At 33.2% G+C, this 21078-nt stretch overlaps 1 protein-coding gene across 1 annotated transcript; it reads left to right on the top strand.

Annotated features, from left to right (window-relative positions):
• Positions 1 to 14826: 14826 nt before the first annotated feature.
• Positions 14827 to 18215, top strand: LOC124542135. The gene is made up of 5 exons (XM_047120070.1): positions 14827 to 15114; positions 15649 to 15949; positions 16545 to 16686; positions 17190 to 17350; positions 18022 to 18215. Exons 1-5 carry the CDS (start codon positions 14827 to 14829, stop codon positions 18150 to 18152), a joined length of 1023 nt encoding a protein of 340 aa, XP_046976026.1. The 3' UTR covers positions 18153 to 18215.
• Positions 18216 to 21078: the final 2863 nt, after the last annotated feature.

Below are 21078 nucleotides of genomic sequence, written 5' to 3'. Positions count from 1 at the left end.
GCCCTTTACAGCATGTAATTTAAATGAATACTTTTGAAAGTTTAATAGATTTAAAACGCAGGAACACAGCGGTTTGTATTGTCTAATGACAAAAAGCTGTGAACGTTTTAAGACATTCTGTAGTATAATTCAAGCACGTATCACTTCATTATTGAATAACTAGCTGTGCCCGTGACCTTGTACGCGTTTGAATATAACAAAAAAAATATTATTGTAGCCTAAGTTACTCTCTATTATATCAGTTATCTGCCAGTTAAAGTCACATCAAATTCAGTCCAGCCGCTCCAGAAATTAGTCGAATAAAACAAACAGACTGACAGACCGACAAAAACTTTAAAAAAATATTATTTAGGTATATGTACCGTGTATACATATGCATTGAGTAAAAAAGGGCTATTTTAATATTACAAATAGACACTCCACTTTTATTATATGTGTAGAAGATTCATAACGCAATCGATCATAAATTAAAAACAAAATCATTTAAAATGTTCATAAGAATTTGTTAAGGAGACTTTGTTGTTTTTCACAAAAAAATCTCTTTAAATCTTGACCCAGATGCTATTCCACTAAAAAATATTTTATTGCGAACTCTTTAAAGACTTGAATGGTTTAAACTTTGAAAGCTTTGTCTATTTGTGGTACCATTTTAGATTACTCCTAATAACCCGTTTTATATTTCATAACTTTCAGCCTCATAACAAATAAATAAAATTTTAACAAAAACAAAAACCGACTTCAAACAAAACACTATTTTAAAACAAATGAATATGCACGAAAAAGTAAGAAAAATAATTGCGTATTCAACATATTTTTTAGAGTCTTCCTAAGTTAAATGAAATGAAAAATATTAGACTACTTAAAAGTCGATTAACGATTATATCATGTAGTTATAGTTATTGGTATATTTGGAGCCGGTGTCAGCCAGGGTGCCCTTGCCCCAACAATCAAAAAAAGAAGCGATACGAGCCCCTTGATTGATCCAGTATATTATTGTGTAAAAGGTAATTTGTAAAAAACATATTTGTTAAAGTATTCTCGTAATGTTTTTGATAGATATACTGTAGGGTTTTATTGGCTGACACCGACTCCAAATATACCAATAATTATAACTACATGATATAATCATTAATCGACTTTTAAGTAGTCTAAAATTTTTCATTTCATTTAACTTAGGAAGACTCTAAAAAATATGTTGAACACGCAATTATTTTTATTACTTTTTCTAGCATATTCATTTGTTTTAAAACAGTAGTTTGTTTGAAGTCGGTTTTTCTTTTTGTTAAAATTTTTATTTATTTTTTGATTTTAAGTGAAGCTGATGTTGACTAACTCATTTTTTTAATATGGATAGATTAAGCTTTCCGTTTATATGAGTCAGAAACTACTTCGAGGACAATTTCAAAGGAAACTTGCGAATAAAGCAAAAATAGACTTTCGAAAATGCGGATTTAATACGTCACGCGGCGTAAACTACAAGGATCATCACATCACACACACAAAATTTGATTAAAGATAGTAAGAAATTCTGCCCCATATCGCACCCTAACTGCGAGCCGTATAGGAGTTCCATCACTACATAGTATAAAACAAAGTCGCTTTCTCTGTCCCTATATCTTTAAATCTACGCAACGGATTTTGATGCGGTTTTTTTTAAAAGATAGTGTGATTTAAGGTGAAGGTTTGTGTATATAATACATGAACAATATAATAAAGAAACACTGATAATTTTAGAAGTTTGCGATGTGATGTCGTAAATAAACAAATTCTGTAGTATACTTAGTATCAGTATTGCACCCGTGCGAAGCCGGGGTGGGTAGCTAGTTGATTATAATATTCGACTATGATAATTACATAAACATAACCATATTACGGAAGGTGACTCAAATATCCAAATAACCTATAAATATAAAAGATTCGACTGAGTATCGCTAACGTGCTCCTCAGAATTGTTCCGTTCCCTTCCGTTCCGTTACTTTGTCATGGATCCTGTGCTCAGAACCTTACCAAACTTTCACCAAATTACCCTTGAAGTATATATTTTATAATAAAAAAAGAATTATCAAAATTGGTTAACGTGATTTTCAGTTATTCACCTATTTGTCGCGCATATACATAATGCAAATTTAAGACTTATGTCGTTTTCATATGGATACCATCATCGGAAAAAAATAAAAAAAAAATGGGACCCCACGGGAAGCACTACCTTTCAAACAAAAAAAAATTATCAAAATCGGTCCACCCAGTGAAAAGTTATGAGGTAACAAACATAAAAAAAAAAAAAAAAAAAAAAAAAATACAGACGAATTGATAACCTCCTCCTTTTGGAAGTCGGTTGAGAAATAAGAAAAAACATGTAGTATATTTATTTATAAAACAAAGTCGCTTACCGCTGTCTGTCCCTATGTATGCTTAGATACTTAAAATTATACAACGAATTTTTATGCGGGTTTTTTTTAATATATAGAGTGATTCGAGGGAAAGATTTTTGTATATAATACATGGAAAATATAGAAAGAAACCTTGTTTCAAAAAATTTTAGAAGTTACAAATGTGGTGTCGTAAAAAGCCCGTCTGGGTAGGTACCCACTCATCAGTTATTCGACCGCCAAATAGCAGTGCTCAGTATTGTTGTGTTCCGGTTTGAAGGGTGAGTGAGCCAGTGTAACTACAGGCACAAGGGACATAACATCTTAGTTCCCGAGGTTGGTGGCACATTGACGATGTAAGGAATAGTTAATATTTCTTACAGCGTCATTGTCTATGGGTGATGGTGACCACTTACCATCAGGAGGCCCATATGCTCGCCCGCCAACCTATAACATAAAAAAAAATAAACAAATTATGTACTTAGTAATAAATTTTATATCAGCATTGTAAACACCCGAAGCCGGGGCGTGTCGCTAGTACATTATAAAACATAGCATTTTTTTCCTTTTTTCCTTTAAAGGTGTCGAGAAAATATCCAGTAAACATAATACTAAACAATTTTCTTCGCTACCTGTTATGTATAAGGAAAGTAGGTCAGACGTAATGAAATAAAAGGCGGATCCGCGTCAATATTAGAGTATCATAATTGGTGTTCTTGTCTGAGGTATTCCTTATCACATAGTGCACCATATAGAGCATACTTGGGAAAAAGTTTATTATTTATTTAAGTTCAAGTAAGAAGAATAAATCAAATATAAGAAAAACTTAATTGATTTACATTTCCACTTATCTTTAATACACCCAAATGACAATTGATATGTACAGGGTTATTGGTTATTCGACGTATGTCCGTTCGGAGGTGATAGGGGTAACTGTTTGCAATAATTTTAACCCCTATATGCAAATTGCAAAAGTGAACCATTTTTCAGTTATCGCGTTTTTTAACTTCTTTCAAAATTTATCAAAAATGCAACTATATAAATTTATTATAAAAAAAGTATCATTTAAAATATTATTTTTTTTATTAACCCTGTATATAGTCATTATTATTTTATTACATAGTTTAAAATAAAGTCGCTTACCACTGTCTGTCCTAGTGTATCCTTAGATCTTTAAAATTACACAACGGATTTTGATACGATTTTTTTAATAGATAGAGTGATTCGAGAGGAAGGGTTTTGTATATAATACATGAACAATTATTAAAGAAACAAGAAAATTCTGTAGTATATTTAGTATCAGTATTAAAAGCCGTGGCGGGCTTGAAAAAAAGAGACACTTGATGGAACTATGATGGTTAAGAGTATCTATAAAGATTTAACATACACTAGCTACCATACCTTTTGCTACTGCTTGGGTACCAGGTGAAGGAGCTGTCACTATTTGCGGCATCTGAAACGATAAAATATTATATAGAATTTTAGTATGCATTTACAAAAGGGCGAATGTAATCCGCCATCTTAACATCACACAAACGTATACGTCAAATCGGATTTAGTATGTAACGAGGACGGGCACAATAAAACCTATATTTTATTTTCTAATTTATGTAGTACTTATACTATCTATATATACATTTATACTAATATATTTCTGTATATACCGTACGGTACCGTCGTTACTTCTGATTTTCTACAGCACAAGTACTTTAGCATGAGAGTAATGTATGTGATGTTGTCCAATATTTTTTATTCATTAAATTTAATGAATTTAGTTACGAAGCCTGTACTTCAAAAAAGGAGATAGACTCATTTTTAGACTATGTTATCAGCATCACTCTCATAATCCGTCAACCCACAACAACAGAAATTAGTTCAAACCCAGGACAAAATAACACAAGGCATGGGATTGCAAATACCTCCAATCTTCGCTCTGCTATTGAGATTCCTCTAACAAAAAACCTAATTATTTTCATCGGCTAGTCCGTGATGGCCTCCACATCCATGATACATATGTCTATTTCAATTGAAGAATAAATAAAAGTATACAATTCTTAGATTAACCTATATCACTCAAATTACTAATAGCCCAGCTATATCGTGCACTACTAATAGCTCTTGACTAATATTTACATATCTTTATTTGTAACTAGTGACTCGCTCCGGCTTCGCACGGGTTCAATGATATGACATGACAGTATAAATTTGCAAAATTATCAGTGTTTCTTTACTAAATTGTCCATTCATAAAATCCTTCTTCTTAAATCACTACATCTGTTAAAAAGATCACATAAAAATCCATTGCATAGTTTTAAAGATTTAATCATACATAGGGATATAGGGACAGAAAACTTTGTTTTCAACCGACTTCAAAAAGGAGGAGGTTATCAATTCGTGGACCGATTTTGATAATTTTTTTTTTTTGTTTGAAAGGTAGTGCTTTCCGTGGGGTCCCATTTTTTTTTAATTTTTTTCCGATGATGGTATCCATATGAAAACGACCTAAGTCTTAAATTTGGATTATGTATATGCGCGACAAATAGGTGAATAACTGAAAATCACGTTAACCAATTTTGATAATTCTTTTTTTATTATAAAATAAATACTTCAAGGGTAATTTGATGAAAGTTTGGTAAGGTTCTGAGCACAGGATCCATGACAAAGTAACGGAACGGAAGGGAACGGAACAATTCTGAGGAGCACGTTAGCGATACTCAGTCGAATCTTTTATTTATAGGTTATTTGGATATTTGAGTCACCTTCCGTAATATGGTTATGTTTATGTAATTATCATAGTCGAATATTATAATCAACTAGCTAACCACCCCGGCTTCGCACGGGTGCAATACTGATACTAAATATACTACAGAATTTGTTTATTTACGACATCACATCGCAAACTTCTAAAACTATCAGTGTTTCTTTACTATATTGTTCATGTATTATATACACAAACCTTCCCCTTGAATCACACTATCTTTTAAAAAAAACCGCATCAAAATCCGTTGCGTAGATTTAAAGATATAGGGACAGAGAAAGCGACTTTGTTTTATACTATGTAGTGATGGAACTCCTATACGGCTCGCAGTTAGGGTGCGATATGGGGCAGAATTTCTTACTATCTTTAATCAAATTTTGTGTATGTGATGTGATGTCATATGATGTTAAAAATATAGTTGGTCTTTTTCAAAGTTTTTTTGCTGAGTTCGATTACAGCTCTTTCGAGGGATCCTTGTAGTTTACGCCGCGTGACGTATTAAATCCGCATTTTCGAAAGTCTATTTTTGCTTTATTCGCAAGTTTCCTTTGAAATTGTCCTCGAAGTAGTTTCTGACTCATATAAACGGAACGCTTAATCTATCCATATTAAGAAAAAATAGTTAGTCTACATCAGCTTCACTTAAAATCAAAAAATAAATAAAATTTTAACAAAAAGAAAAACCGACTTCAAACAAAACACTATTTTAAAACAAATTAAAAATGCACTCAAAAGTAATATAAATAATTGCATATTTAACATATTTTTGAGAGTCCTCCTAGGTAAAATGAAATGAAAAATATTAGACTACTTAAAAGTCGATTTACGATTATATAATGTAGTTATAATTATTGCTATATTTGGAGTCGGTGTCAGCCAACCCTATACTATACCTATCAAAAAACAATACGAGAATACTTTAAGAAATGTTTCTTACAAATACCTTTTATACGATATTATACTGGGTCAATCAAGAGGCTCGTATCGCTTCTTTCTTTTGACTGTTGAAGCGTGTGCCTGTGGCTGACACCGGCTCCAAATATAACAATAACTATAACTACGTTATATAATCGTAAATCGACTTTTAAGTAGTCTAATATTTTTCATTTCATTTTACCTAGGAGGACTCTCAAAAATATGTTAAATATGCAATTATTTTTATTACTTTTGAGTGCACTTTTAATTTGTTTTAAAATAGTGTTTTGTTTGGAGTCGGTTTTTCTTTTTGTTAAAATTTTATTTATATTCTATGTAGTGTAGAGATACAATATTTATATTCTATTGAGATACTTATATCCACTTTAATTTTACTTCAAAATTACCGATAGCATTCTGTTTACATTTAATATGCAACTTTCACAAATCCATACTGAATATCATTCTAATAGATTATTCAAGCTCTCTCAATGATGTCGCGTCATTTCGTTGTCAGATATGTTTTACTTGGCTTTTGTGCTCTTGTGGTTAAAATAGACAATACACAGATATCAAATGAAATCAAATCAAAATATACTTCATTCAAGTAGACTTTTACAAGCACTTTTAAATCTTAATATTGGTTTTTTTAGGCTTAAGATATTTTAATCCATTAAGACACTATTATAACAATCCACTCCACTTGGTGGTAGGTCTTTGTGCAAGCCCGCCAGGGTAGATACCACCCACTCATGTACGCTGTATTGTTGTGTTCCGGTTTGAAGGGTGAGTGAGCCAGTGTAACTACGGGCACAAGGGACATAGCATCTTAGTTCCCAAGGTTGGTGGCGCATTGACGATGTAAGGAATAGTATTTTTTGAATAATATTTTTTGCAGCGTCGTTGTCTAGGGGTGATGGTGACCACTTACCATCAGGTGGCTCATATGCTCAAACCTATTCCATTTATATGATCTTATTTTCAAAAAAAACCATTACTGAATAAAGAGTTCCAAATCACATTTTTCTATATTAAGTACTAATTTAACGTATTGTCTTAATTTAAATTTTTTATTATTTAAAATATACTTAGCAAGTTCTTTTTTAAATAGGTTAAATGTTTTTTTTATATGTGTAGTTTGAATTTAACAAACTATAAGTGAAGCTACCGCCGTCTTGGAATTTTGATTCTACCTCACTGGCCCACTCACCCTTCAAACGGTACACCCGTTTAGTAACAAAAGTGATCGCTGTGAAAATCCCTAATAAGCAAAGTTACCGTTCTGTTCTAGCAGACCCATCGACCTAGAAATTTTGCCTTAAATGTTTTATAGTCATTTTTTTTGGATCACGATTTCCCAATTTAAAGTTTTGGTAAATGAGAGTTAACTTTTCCAGCGCTCGCCGTGTAAACGTCGAACTAACGAACTGTACTGTACTTATTTTGACATATAGTACGACACAACTCAGATGTCGCATCGGCAAAATTCGTAAAACCGATCACATCCGAATTGAGCACGCTATTCCAAATTATCAATATTTATTTCATATGTGAATATGATCTTTACACAAACGTAATAACTTGTAATATCATATGACCTAATATATTAATCAATTTGACACATCGATTTACATGCACTCGCTTTCTCGGGCTGAACTGACGCGAGAATCTATAGCGACGAATAGCGTCGAATGGCGCGATAGGGAGCTGTTCCTATTGGTCATGTAAATTGGCAGTAATTTGTTTATTGAATTTACCAATGCTACATCTAAGTTTTGTCGTACTATAAGCTATGATATATCATAGCGAAATAAACATGGCTGATTTTTTTGCCAATATTACATGCGGTCATAAATTTAAAGTTATTATATAAAGTAGCTTTTAACATTATTTATATATATTTAAAGCTTTAGCGCTAATAATAATTGATAAGTACTCCTGGATGCGAGTAGCCGGAGAGAGACCACAGTGGCGTGCACTTGGAGAGGCCTATGTCCAGTAGTGGACAAAAGCGGGCTGATGATGTATGTATGTATGTACGTATACTCCATTTATAAAAAAAAAGATTATTTCATATGTTTCCAATTACATAGATTAATCCTGAACCGTTCCCAATTGTGATGAGAGTTTGGTAAGCAATTCTTGGAGTTCATAAAAAATTCCATGTTGATTATTATGTAGGTGGCAAATTTTCTTCAATTTAATAGAAACAAACAGTTCACTATGCCAAACGAAAAAAGAAGTACATAGGTTACTATTTACACCTGGAAAATATACCTATTACCTGGACTACACCCCAGCCACAAACACACGTGGGTGAATTCGTAGCGGAAACTAATTCTACTAATATAACGTAACCAAAGCTACTGTATCCTTGTTTATGCAAAATTTGATAATAATTTATTCAGTAGCTACGACGAATAAGTATAACAAGCACATGAACAAACTCACTTTCGAATTCATAATATTAAGATACGTAGATTTATATTATAGGTTACATAATATTTTAATTATATTATATTATAGGAATAAAGATTTTCGAAAAGCTGCGTAGCTAATGGGGTGTAAAAGTTTTAAGTAACCCCCTTTACGAGGGTAACGCTGTGGACATAAGCTTGTAATAAAATGTGAGTACCGAAAGTGATATCGTAGCTCTACGTAGCAGAGCTACACAAGCGTAGCACTATGCTACGAAAGCTATACCCTTTTGTATACTAAAAACTTTTAAGTGCCTATTTTATGTTTCTTTAAAATATTTTTGATCTTAATACGTTGATATATAGAAGTAAGTTATGTATTTTATTTCTGATTTCCATAATAAATATATATTAGTCGAAATTAAGGCTCTGAGCGATGCCATATTTACTCGAGATGTTCTTAAAAGGAAATCAATACGGCTACGTTTATTATAAATTGATTATCTGGTAATGTATTTACTTGTCACGGCTCTACTCATGCCTGTCTCTCGTACCTCCCGCTTTTCATATATTTCCCCAAACCTAGTAATGTTAAAGATTCCAACATTGGTGATACATTGGATGTATAGGGAATGATTATTATTATTATCAACAGTACCACTGTATGTACACAGTGCCCTCATACCACTAGATGGCACAAGAGTTTACTATACAAGTCATATATATGTATGTATGTATGTATGTCACAGATACCATTTATTGCATCTGATGCTTAAAAACGATACTGTAACATACATACTTGGGTGAAGAAGGCAGAGCGGTGGCACTTGTTTAGCCTTGATCAAGAGACGAGATGTCCCAGTGGTTAGAACGCGAGCATCTTAACCGATGATTGCGGGTTCAAACCCTGGCAAGCACCGCTGATTCATCATCTTATTCATCGTCTTTATAATTCATCTCATGCTCTGTGGTGAAGGAAAACATCGTGAGGAAACCTGCATGTGACAAATTACATAGAAATTCTGCCACATGTGTATTCCACCAACCCGCATTGGAACAGCGTGGTGGAATATGTTCCAAAACCCTTTCCTCAATAGGAAAGAAGGCCTTAGCCCAGCAGTGGGAAATTTACAGGCAGTTGTTGTTGTTGATTGCCTTCGATTATATATATAGTTGGCTAGCCAGAGGCTTGTGAGATTTACTACCGTTATCACATCCCTTTAATATAATTCGGATTATCTTCCGAAAACTTTTAAACACTCAAATTAAGCAAATGTAAATTAATTAGTACTCGCCCCGTTCTGGACTCTCTTCTATTGATTTAAATATTTTTCGGATATTAACATCAAGATTCGTCGGATTAAATAATAGTTGTTACAACGTCATGTCTCCCTAAGGGCCGTTTGTTTCCATTACACCATTAACAGAACATTAGTCCGACAAATTTAACAAACAGTGTTATTCATGACATCACGATAATATATAGCAACAAGTCTAGTATCTAGTTTAGTCTGAAATTGGATATATAGGCTTATTTTATAAGGTATTATAAATATTTAAATTATAATAGCGTCGCTTCACGTGCCGAGATGGCTCAGTTCAAACCGAGGCAAGTACTGAATTTTCATGTGCTTAATATGTGCTTAAAATTCATCTCAATGTTCGGCAGTATTATTATGTTATAATTATAATATTATTATGATGACACGAAAAATCATTGCATAGTATAAAACAAAGTTTTTAGACTTTCAAATTACGCAAAGGATTATGATGTGTTTTTTTTAATAGATAGAGTGATTCGAGATGAAGGTTTTTATATATAATACATGGACAATATAGTAAAGACAAGACACACTGATAAATTTAGAAGTTTCTAATGTGATGTCGTAAATAAACACATATTTTGTATAATATTTATCATCAGAATTTTACCCGTGCGAAAGTGGGGCGGGTCGCTAGTATACTATATATGTAATCAGTAATAGAACTTCCGGAAAGATCCTTTGGGTAGAAACTACCAACTCATCAGATATTCGACTACTACTATATATACTACTATTCTACTACTCAGTATTATTGTGTTCCGATTCGAAAGGTTAGTAAGCCAGTGTAACAACAGGCACAAGGGATGTAACATCTTAGCTCCCAAAGTTGGTGACGCATTGCCGATGTAAGAATGGTCCCCTAAGGGCCCATTTGTCAAGCTAACTACCTATACCATAAATGAGAAACAAATACACAAATGTATTTGCTTTAGACGTCAAAAAAATCGTAACGTATAACAATGGAAACGTACCCATGACCTCCCGCCTCTATCCCTGAGCACCATAATTAGTCAGTTGTAGCCCTCCAGCGTAACACGAGTTTAAAATAAAGTACACAGATTCGTATCACTAGCTTGGAACCCGAGGTTTCTTAATTTATATTTCTATATATTATATAATCAAGACAAAATTATTAAACAACATATATATATATAATTCTACCAAATAGAAATAGTGAGTGAGTGAGTGAGTGAGACAGTAAACAGGCACAAGGGACATAACATCTTAGTTCCCAATATTAGAGCATTGGGGATGTAAACAGAGTGAGTGAGTGAGACAGTATACAGGCACAAGGGACATAAAATCTTGGTTCCCAAGGTTAAAGCAATGGTTAGAAGATGCACGATCTTAACCAATGATTGCGGATTCAAACCCAGGCAAGCACCACTGAGTGCTCAGGTACTTAATTTGTGTTTATAATTCATCTCGAGCGCAGCGTCAGGAAAACATCATGAGGTAGCCTGCTTGTGTATTATTTCATTACAATTCTGCCACATGTGTATTCCACCAACAAGTATTGGAACAGCGTGGTGGATTATGTTCCAAAACCTTCTCCCCAAAGGGGGAAGAGGCCTTAGCCCAGCAGTGGGAACTTTACAGGCTGTTCTTGTTCAGATTGATTGATTTGATCTTCAGATGAGATATTTGCAAGTGAGCAATGCTATAATTTTTTTATTAAAAAAATTACTTATGTATTTTTGCATTTAACCGAGAAGCGTTATCCCGTGACGTCATATATTTGATATGAAATAATCCAATATTACAGATATGTTCCATTAACAACCCGTATAAATTAGACACAAGCTTAATTTTATTATAATATTACAATCATAATTATTATTAATTAGTGAAATTAACATTTTAGTATTGTAATGTAGCCTTTGGAACATTAACAAATGGCCTATTATTGTAAATTAAAATAAATACTTACGATTACGATTAATAGTAATCGCGACTTTTTTTCTCTTTAATATAATAGATAATTTTTTAACAAAATCAAAATAAACTTTATTCAAGTAGGGTTTTACAAGCACTTTTGAATCGTCATTTTACAATTAAGTAGAGCTACCACCGGTTCGGAAAGTAGAGTCTACCGATAACAACCGGCAAGAAACTCAGTATTTACTCTTTTTCAACATTTAAAAAATACAAAGTCAAGTTAGTTATCCTGCTTAGAAGTCTACAGGTATTAACTCCACGCTTTTTTATCATCTATAAATAAGTGATAATTAAAGTGCATGTAACTATTTCACTTGCTTTTTAAAGGTGTTTGTGAGGTATTATTCAAATATTACAATTATATATTCATTTTTGAGTTTAATGACATGCAGAAGTACAGGGATTTAAATATAATTATCACACAATAAAGGTATATACATACCTACAACTCTAAGGTTGAAATACAAATATCAAAAGCAAGTTGCAATTCACGGCTTTTCTCTATTATAATATGCATTTATAATACATATAAATCTTCATCTTGAGTCATCCGTTTTATTAATGAATACAATTATAATTAAAATCCGTTGCGTGGTTTAAAATATCTTAGTATACAGACGTGAATGGTCTTTGTTTTGTACTATATAGATACATATAAATCATTATATTAAAAAAAAATGATGTTATATATGCACCTAAATAATTATAAAATAAACCTTAATCATTATGCTAAATGTATTTTATCATTAATTTTAGTTTCTGCGTTCATATTAAAGTTCTATGTTTCCACCATTTTGTTTTCTATTCAACCCTGCCTTCTACTCGTCCTAAAAAACTTTAAAAATAGACTAGAAGTTTCTTGTATCAACAAATCTTTGTACAACTAAAGAGCAAAGTCAGTTCTTTTGATGTCTTCCATACATTTATCTCAAGTAATATACATTAAGATTTATTTTACATAAAATTAATGTACAAATATTAAAATAAACACATTTCAAATTAATAATTTAAAAGACTCAAGTAAATACATGTCAAAAAAATATCTTACAGCGACATCTAGTAACAACTTACGGAATCAAAAAGTCTCTGCTAGTCTGTATTAGAACAAAAATTGACGTTGAAGTACAAGCAGTTGTCAACAGATGGCGCTGATATGATTTTACTAAAGACTAAGAACATTTAAACAAAATTCGAATAGATAGCCTTAATGTTATTCATAGATATACTTAATACCAACTTATATTGTACATGCCAGTCAGTAGTGTTTATTTGTTATTGCTAACTAATCAAGTGATCATAATGAAATTTCTCATGTATCTGACGCGTATCACGCAAACATAAGGGGTACAGAAAATAAGACATAGGGTCTTCATCTTAACTTCCATTGACTGCATCGTTCTGGGTTCAAGCCCAAGGTTTACCCAAAAAAAATGAGGTATTTTATCGTAAATTACACGGGTGTAATGCTAATACTAAATATACTACAGAATTCACAGTTCACAGCTTTTTGTCAGTAGACCATACAAGCTGCTACGTCCCTCAATTTAAAAAATACGATATCTTCGAAAATATCGATTTACATGCTGAAAAGGGCTGACCTAAATTAAATGCAAAAAGTGTTTAGGGTATTTAATTAGATAAGCATCAATGCTGTGTTGCTTAAAAACGCTTCGAAAATGATAACAAAATGGTGTGTTATCCCAAGAAGACATATACTATCACGGGCTATTGAAAAGAACCGCATCAAAATCCGTTGCGTAATTTTAAAGATCTAAGCATACATAGAGACAACAGTAAGCGACTTTGTTTTATACTATGCAATCATGACATCGAGAAATGTTTGTAGCACAACATAGAATAACTATTAGCAAATAGCATGAAATATCTTAATCTACGGTCTATGTCCCTCAAATCATTTTGGCATTGAAATAATTTTTAGAGACTTATGTAATCGCCATTGTTTCGCAATCAACGTAAGTTACTAATAGGTACTATTGGTAGTTTGTTTAACAATTCATTTGATAACGGACTCAAATCAAGACAACATCACATACATTACTCTGATCCCAATGTAAGTAGCTAAAGCACTTGTGTTATGGAAAATCTGAAGTAACCCGGTATCTTGGAGTGGTGTACCCATATACACTAATTATTACTAACTAATTATTACTTGTGGTTGTATTCGTGTATTTAGTTTTATTTTGAAAAAGTGCTTACTTTAGTAAGCAAAAAGTGAATTCCTTTTGCGCTAATTACAGTTGAGTGAACTCGCCGGAACTATCACGTAAGATGCGTTTTAGTTTTATTCTGTCTCTTTCTCTCTGTCTCCAAAATTACATTATAACACAATATATGTAATATTATTGAATAAAGTAGCTGTGCCCACGGCGTGACTGAATGTAAAAACTAAACAATAAATAAAAATTTTAACAAAAAGAAAAGCCGACTTCAAATAAAACACTATTTTAAAACCAATTAATGTGCACTAAAAAGTGATAAAAATAATTGAGTATTCAACATATTTTTTAGTTTCCTCCTAAGTAGGATGAAATGAAAAATATTAGACTACTTAAAAGTCGATTTACGATTATACAACGTAGTTATAATTATTGATATATTTGGAGTCGGTATATATATATATCTAAAAACAATACAAGAATACTTTAGGAAATATTTTTTTTCACTAATGACCTCTAGGGACTCTGTATCGCTTCTTTCTCGGCACACCGGAAGCACTACCTTTCAAACAAAAACAATTATAAAAACGGTCCACCCAGAGAAAAGTTATGAGGTAACAAACATAAAAAAATACAGACGAATTGATAACCTCCTCCTTTTGAAGTCGGTTGAAAAAGTTTTTACCATAACTTATTTATTATTTGTGATATTAAGACGTTGATGGAAGGCACCGGACGTGACGTATCATCTAGCTAAGAAGATCCTAAGGATGCTGTACAGTTGTAGAAATTTTATAGATCAGATATAGCGCCACCTAGTACCTTATGGTGTCAAAGAATTGACGTATTATTATTTTTTTCAGAAAATTGTTTTAAAAGAACTTATCAGCCGGTATTATAAACTATGCTATTTTAACTACTAACACGATGAAATACGAAATTATATTTCTACCATTTTGGGTGATAAATTGTTCACACGTACAAAGAAACGACTCAGAAGTTTTCATAACGTACGCTGGGCACAGTGACGTTGAACGTGAAACTGTGCAACGACACAATATAGACACAGAGAAAGCACAGGCGACCACAGAGGATGTACCCACAGAAGATATAGTGTTTATACCAAACGATAAACCAGTTATTCGCAATGAAGATACGATTAAAATTAATGACGTCATAAATAACCAAAGAGTTGCTGATTTGATGCGTGATTCTGTGGTTACTGGTATGTGCTGCTGACTCCTCCTCTTAATATTAAATCTTTGTTAAATTGCAACAATTCAGCAAATTGCATACAAGAATCCTCTTTGTATTTTTTTGTTTTTCTGCTCATCTACTGCTAGACCTCTTCAAAATGAGACCATAACCAATTTTCTATACGCAACTATAGTCCCATAATCACTGGGACAAATATCTATTAGTATATAAGATTACTCGTTACATTATTCTGTTCGAAATTAAATAGCTAAAGCACTTGTGTTTTGGAAAATCAGACGTAACGACGATACCACATATACCCAGACCCAAGACAACATAGAAAACTAATGAACTTTTTCTACATCGACTCGGTCAGGAATCAAACCCGGGACCTCGGATTTACGTACCCATGAAAACCGATGTACACAATACTTGACCACGAAGGTCGTTTAATATTAATTAGTTATATTAATAATTGTGAGTGTGATACAGAAACCAGAATTAATTTACTTGAAATATCTATTAGCCAAATTACAAACTACAATTATGTAGAAATTCTTATACTTATGTTTTACAGAGAAACCTAATCAAGATATTCTATTCATTAGTGGAAAAAATCATGACAACAACGAGGATCAGAAGATGACAAGGAAGAAAGCTGTTAAAGAATCGAACAGCAAAAGTAATCCCATTAAAAGGAAATCCAAACTCGATTGTACAAACTTGGATTGCAACAGCACGGTTCGGTCAATTTGTGGAGGAAGAAAGGAGAACAGTCAGTGGAAATATAGACTTTTCCTCAATGATTGCTACTTTAGAAAGGTCAATTGTGGATTCCAATATGCTGTAAATAGTAAGTACAGGAGTCTACTTACAATGTTTATATAGTAATACTGGCTGATGCCCGCGGGTTGGCTCGCGTGGAAGTTGATTTCGAGTTGAGTAAAGACCTCTTTGTATACCACATTGGTGTGCATTTCATCCCTTTCGGGTAGAATATCGAGGAATACTTAAATATGTACCTATATATGCAATTCTAATCAACATTAGCAGCCTGTAAATTTCCCACACCTGGGCTAAGGCCTCATCAGGAGAAGGTTCGGATCATTTTCACCACGCTGTTCCAGATTAGTGGAATACACATGTGGGAGAATTTCTATGAAAATAGACACATGCATGTTTCCTCATTATGTTTTCTTTCACCGCTGAGCACGAGATGAATTATAAACACAAATTAAGCACATAAATATTCAGACCATCTCGTTATAATCTACTTTCTAAACCATAATAGCTATATAAGTTTAAGTATGACACACATTTTTTCAAAAATAGTTTTGTGAACGACCTCCGTAACCAAAATTTGTTAAAATGGTTAATTTCTCTTACCGAATAAAAGAATATCAGACAAGGGCAAATATGGGAGGTTTTGAGACATTTTTCCTTTACAGGATATGAAGTGGTTACAATGGATAAATGTGAAAATATAGGAGGTCACTATCCCAAGGCACCGTATAATTATAAACCTGTGTCAATGTACCAACCAAGACAGTCACCAATAAATGAAACCAGACGTAGTTTTGCATCAAGAAGGTAATCGTGTGGTGTTTTTGTGGTATTTTTATGACATAGGAAGGGGGACAGGGTCACCTGTCACCAACAATTGTAAATGGTAACAGCCTAAAGACAATGGTACCTTAGAATATTTAAGATAGACTTCTGAAACAATTGGAAATTATATGGTATGTTCCTGTAGTTGTCTTTAACTCTTCAAACCGAAACACAATACTAAGGATTACAGTTTGGAAGGATATCTGATAAATATGTAAGTGGTACCTACTTAGGCTTGAACAAAGATCACCAAGTAGAAACCCAAGATATCGAAAGAGTTTAGAAGTTCTAAGAAAAAATGTGTGACAATGGTTGACTCTCATTGGAAAATTCATTACTTTAACCAATTAGGAAAACCCTTCTAGGTATACTAGAGTATTTGAACAAATATTTTTTTATATAACTAACCTCTTCTGGTTATCTATATACCATACTGTTACATACTTCAAAAGTCTTAAATATTCAATCTTGATTTTGTTGTTTAGATCCTTGAGTGTGGGTATAGATGGGGCGTATTGTGGGCACACATGCCCAATATCCTGTACAGAGGACTACGATCCCCAGTGCGCAGTGTCCAGCGCTGGGCAAAGAAAGGTCTTCGTAAATCATTGTAAATTGGATCAAAATTCTTGCATTCAAAATGTTGGTGAGTTATTTATATAAAACTAGCCTCGGCTTCGCACGGGTGTAATACTGATACTAAATATGCGATAAAATTTGTTTATTTACGACATAACATTAGAAACTTCTACATAACATTAGATTCATTACTATATTGTCCATGTTTTATATACGAAAACCTTCCTTTCGAATCAATCTATCTATTAAAAAACCGCATCATAATCCGTTGCCTAACTTTAGAGATATAAGCATACATAGGGACAGAAAGCTGTAAACAAATTTGCTATATTATAATACTATGTAATAATGAGTAGCTCTCAGTAGTTACTCATTTTTTGAGTCTTTTTTCTTGAGTGTCCCTTTGGGCTAGATACCACCTACCTACCGTAAAGTCCTTCTGTAAGAGTGTTTTAATAAAATAGAATGAAACCGTGGGACCGTTAATGAGAGGGCCTCGCGTGATGTATTTAAGAGGTCAATTAAAGTAGTTATAGTGGGTAAGAATACCACATTACCTCGTTCCCGGGATCCTTCCAAAACATCTTAGCTTCCAAGTTCGATGGCGAATTGGCTATGTACTCTTATATAATATTTAAGGGGAGTGAAGGCCACTTACCAACAAGTGACAAGTATATATGTGTATATATTTACACGCAGGGCAAGATCACTGCTAATATTTTGTCTTTAATATTACAGCGTGGCACCGCCGACCGCTGTCTGAATGTGTTGGTGGGAGAAAAGCTGACATGAATCAAAATAGAGGGTTCATATCCTGGATGCAGCGAGTCGGCATCATTGACAGAAACGGGAGACTGGTGATGTCCTGAACTATGAATTGGTGATATCCTGATGGACAAATATTCTACACTAGCGTCACAACCTGACTTCACATGTGGCAGTTTATAATTAACTAACTTTACAAGACAAGAAAGTAATTTGACATGAGACACGAATATTAAGAACTGTTTAATTTATTTTTTTATATATATAGAGTAGAATTTTATTTTTTTTCTTATGAGACAACATCACATACGTTACTCTGATTCCAATGTAAGTAGCTAAAGCACGTGTTGTGGAAAATCAGAAGTAACGATGGTACCACAAATACCCAGACCCAAGACAGCATAGAAAACTAATAATAATCTACAACGACTCGGCCGGAAAGCGAACCCGGGACCTCGGAGTGGCGTATCCATGAAAACCGGTGTACACACCACTGACCACGAAGGTCAAAATTATTATTTTATTAGAACTTAAAGGAAAAACATACAGAAATCAATTTCAAGGTCAATATTTACTAATAGCACGTCGTAAATCGTCTTGCCTAATAGCCTTTAAGAGGCTTTTAGCCCGAGTCTAGACCAAAAATTAGTTTATTGGAAGCATTAGGGAAACTTCTTAAATGTATGTTAATAATGAGAAGAATATTTTTTTTCCTTAACTGAAAAAAAAAACAGTGTGTGTTCAAGAATTTATTTCTATTTTTACCTCTAGTGTAACTAATTCATAGCTTTAAATAATCACAATTGAAATCATTACACAGTATAAAACAAAGTCTTACCGTCTGTCCATATGTATGCTTAGATCTTTAGATAAATAGATTGATTCCGGAGGAAATTTTGTGTATATAATACTGGTACAATAAAGTATACACTGGTTATTTTATACGTTTCTAAAGTGATGTCGTAAATAAACACATTTTTTGCGCTTACATTGTAAACGCTGACTGAACACTACGAAATAGAATAAAATAATGTACTTCAGTATTGTACACCTTAAAAAAGTCTACAAAAAAGTTTATGCCACCATATGTCTATCTCTCAGGGTTAACCCACAATAAACATTTTTATCCTTTAATTTTCAACCGACTTCAAAAAGGAGGAGGTTATCAATTCGTCTGTATTTTTTTTACGAGAAATAAAGGCTTTTTATCGAAGCGATTTTAAGCAATACAGCATTAATCCTTATACAACTAAGTGCCTTAAATACATTGTGAATTAAAACTAGATCAATATGGCTCTAAAGCATGTAATTTAAATGAATATTTTCGAACATATTACAGATTTAAAAAGCAAGGACACAGCGGTTTGTAATGTCTAATGACAAAAAGCTGTGAACGTTGTAAGACATTCTGTAGTATATTTAGTATCAGCATTGCACACATGCGAAGACGGGGCGGTTCGCTAGTAATGTACTACGACTACCCCTATCTTGCACCTTCGATATATATTACTTGTAACTTTAAACTTTAATCACGTATACTTCCGAGCAAAGACTTCCTTTAGGTAATAAAATGATTTAACACAAATTTCGAATCAAATATATTAATTATAATTAATATACAGGATACGTCACTTGATTTAGGTGTTAAAGTTATTAACAAATATTTAATTGCATAAGTAATTAACTAGTTTTAATAGAGTAAACTACTTTTGGTTTGAATTATTAAAATACAAAGTTATATTAGCTTAGTGCTAGCTAGTGAGCTGAGATGGCCCAGTGGTTAGAACACGTGCATCTTAACCAATGATTGCGGGTTCAAACCCAGGCAAGCACCACGATATATATGTGCTTAATTTGTGTTGATAATTTATCTCGTGCTCAACGGTGAAAAAAAGTATTAATTTTATCAAAGCTAATATAAAGTAAAGTAAAGTAGCAGCCTATAAATTTCCCACTGCTGGGCCTCTTCCATTAAGGAGAGGGTTTGGAACATATTCCACCACGCTGTTCCAATGCGGGTTGATAGAATGCACATGTGGCAGAATTTCGATGAAATTAGACACATGCAGGTTTCCTCACGATGTTTTCCTTCACCGCCGAGTACGAGATCAATTATAAACACTAACATCGCAATTTTGACGACCTACGTGGTCGAGTAGTGTGTTTCTTGGTGGTAGGGCTTTGTGCAAGCCCGTCTGGGTAGGTACCACCCACTTATCAGTTATTCTACCGCCAAACAACAGTACTCAATATTGTTGTGTTCCGGTTTGAAGGGTGAGTGAGCCAGTGTAACTACAGGCACAAGGGACATTACATCTTAGTTCCCGAGGTTGATGGCGCATTGACGATATAAGGAATAGTTAATATTTCTTACAGCGTCATTGTCTATGGGTAATGGTGACCACTTACCACCAGGTGGCCCATAATTTTTATGGGTTCGATTCCCGGCCGAGTCGGTGTACAAAAGTTCATTAGTTTTCAACCGACTTCAAAAAGGAGGAGGTTATCAATTCGTCTGTATTTTTTTTTTTTTTTTTTTTTATGTTTGTTACCTCATAACTTTTTACTGGATGGACCGATTTTGATAATTTTTTTTTGTTTGAAAGGTAGTGCTTCCCGTGGGGTCCCATTTTTTTTTTATTTTTTTCCGATGATGGTATCCGTATGAAAACGACATAAGTCTTAAATTTGCATTATGTATATGCGCGACAAATAGGAGAATAACTGAAAATCACGTGAACCAATTTTGATAATTCTTTTTTTATTATAAAATATATACTTCAAGGGTAATTTGGTGAAAGTTTGGTAAGGTTCTGAGCACAGGATCCATGACAAAGTAGCGGAACGGAAGGGAACGGAACAATTCTGAGGAGCACGTTAGCGATATTCAGTCGAATCTTTTATTTATAGGTTATTTGGATATTTGAGTCACCTTCCGTAATGTGGTTATGTTTATGTAATTATCATAGTCGAATATTATAATCAACTAGCTACCCACCCCGGCTTCGCACGGGTGCAATACTGATACTA

This window comes from Vanessa cardui, chromosome 30 (assembly GCF_905220365.1).
Source record: "Vanessa cardui chromosome 30, ilVanCard2.1, whole genome shotgun sequence".
NCBI lineage: Eukaryota > Metazoa > Arthropoda > Insecta > Lepidoptera > Nymphalidae > Vanessa > Vanessa cardui.
Note: the sequence above shows the minus strand (reverse complement) of the source record. Positions and strands in the feature narration are given on the sequence as shown.

What these genes read in the sequence shown, in the direction of transcription:
- LOC124542135 (XM_047120070.1), top strand. Translation starts at nt 14,827, where the DNA reads ATGAAATACGAAATTATATTTCTACCATTTTGGGTGATAAATTGTTCA. An exon ending in CTGATTTGATGCGTGATTCT is followed by an intron (nt 15,115 to 15,648) that starts GTGGTTACTGGT and finishes ACAATTATGTAG; the next exon opens with AAATTCTTATACTTATGTTT. An exon ending in ATTCCAATATGCTGTAAATA is followed by an intron (nt 15,950 to 16,544) that starts GTAAGTACAGGA and finishes TTTCCTTTACAG; the next exon opens with GATATGAAGTGGTTACAATG.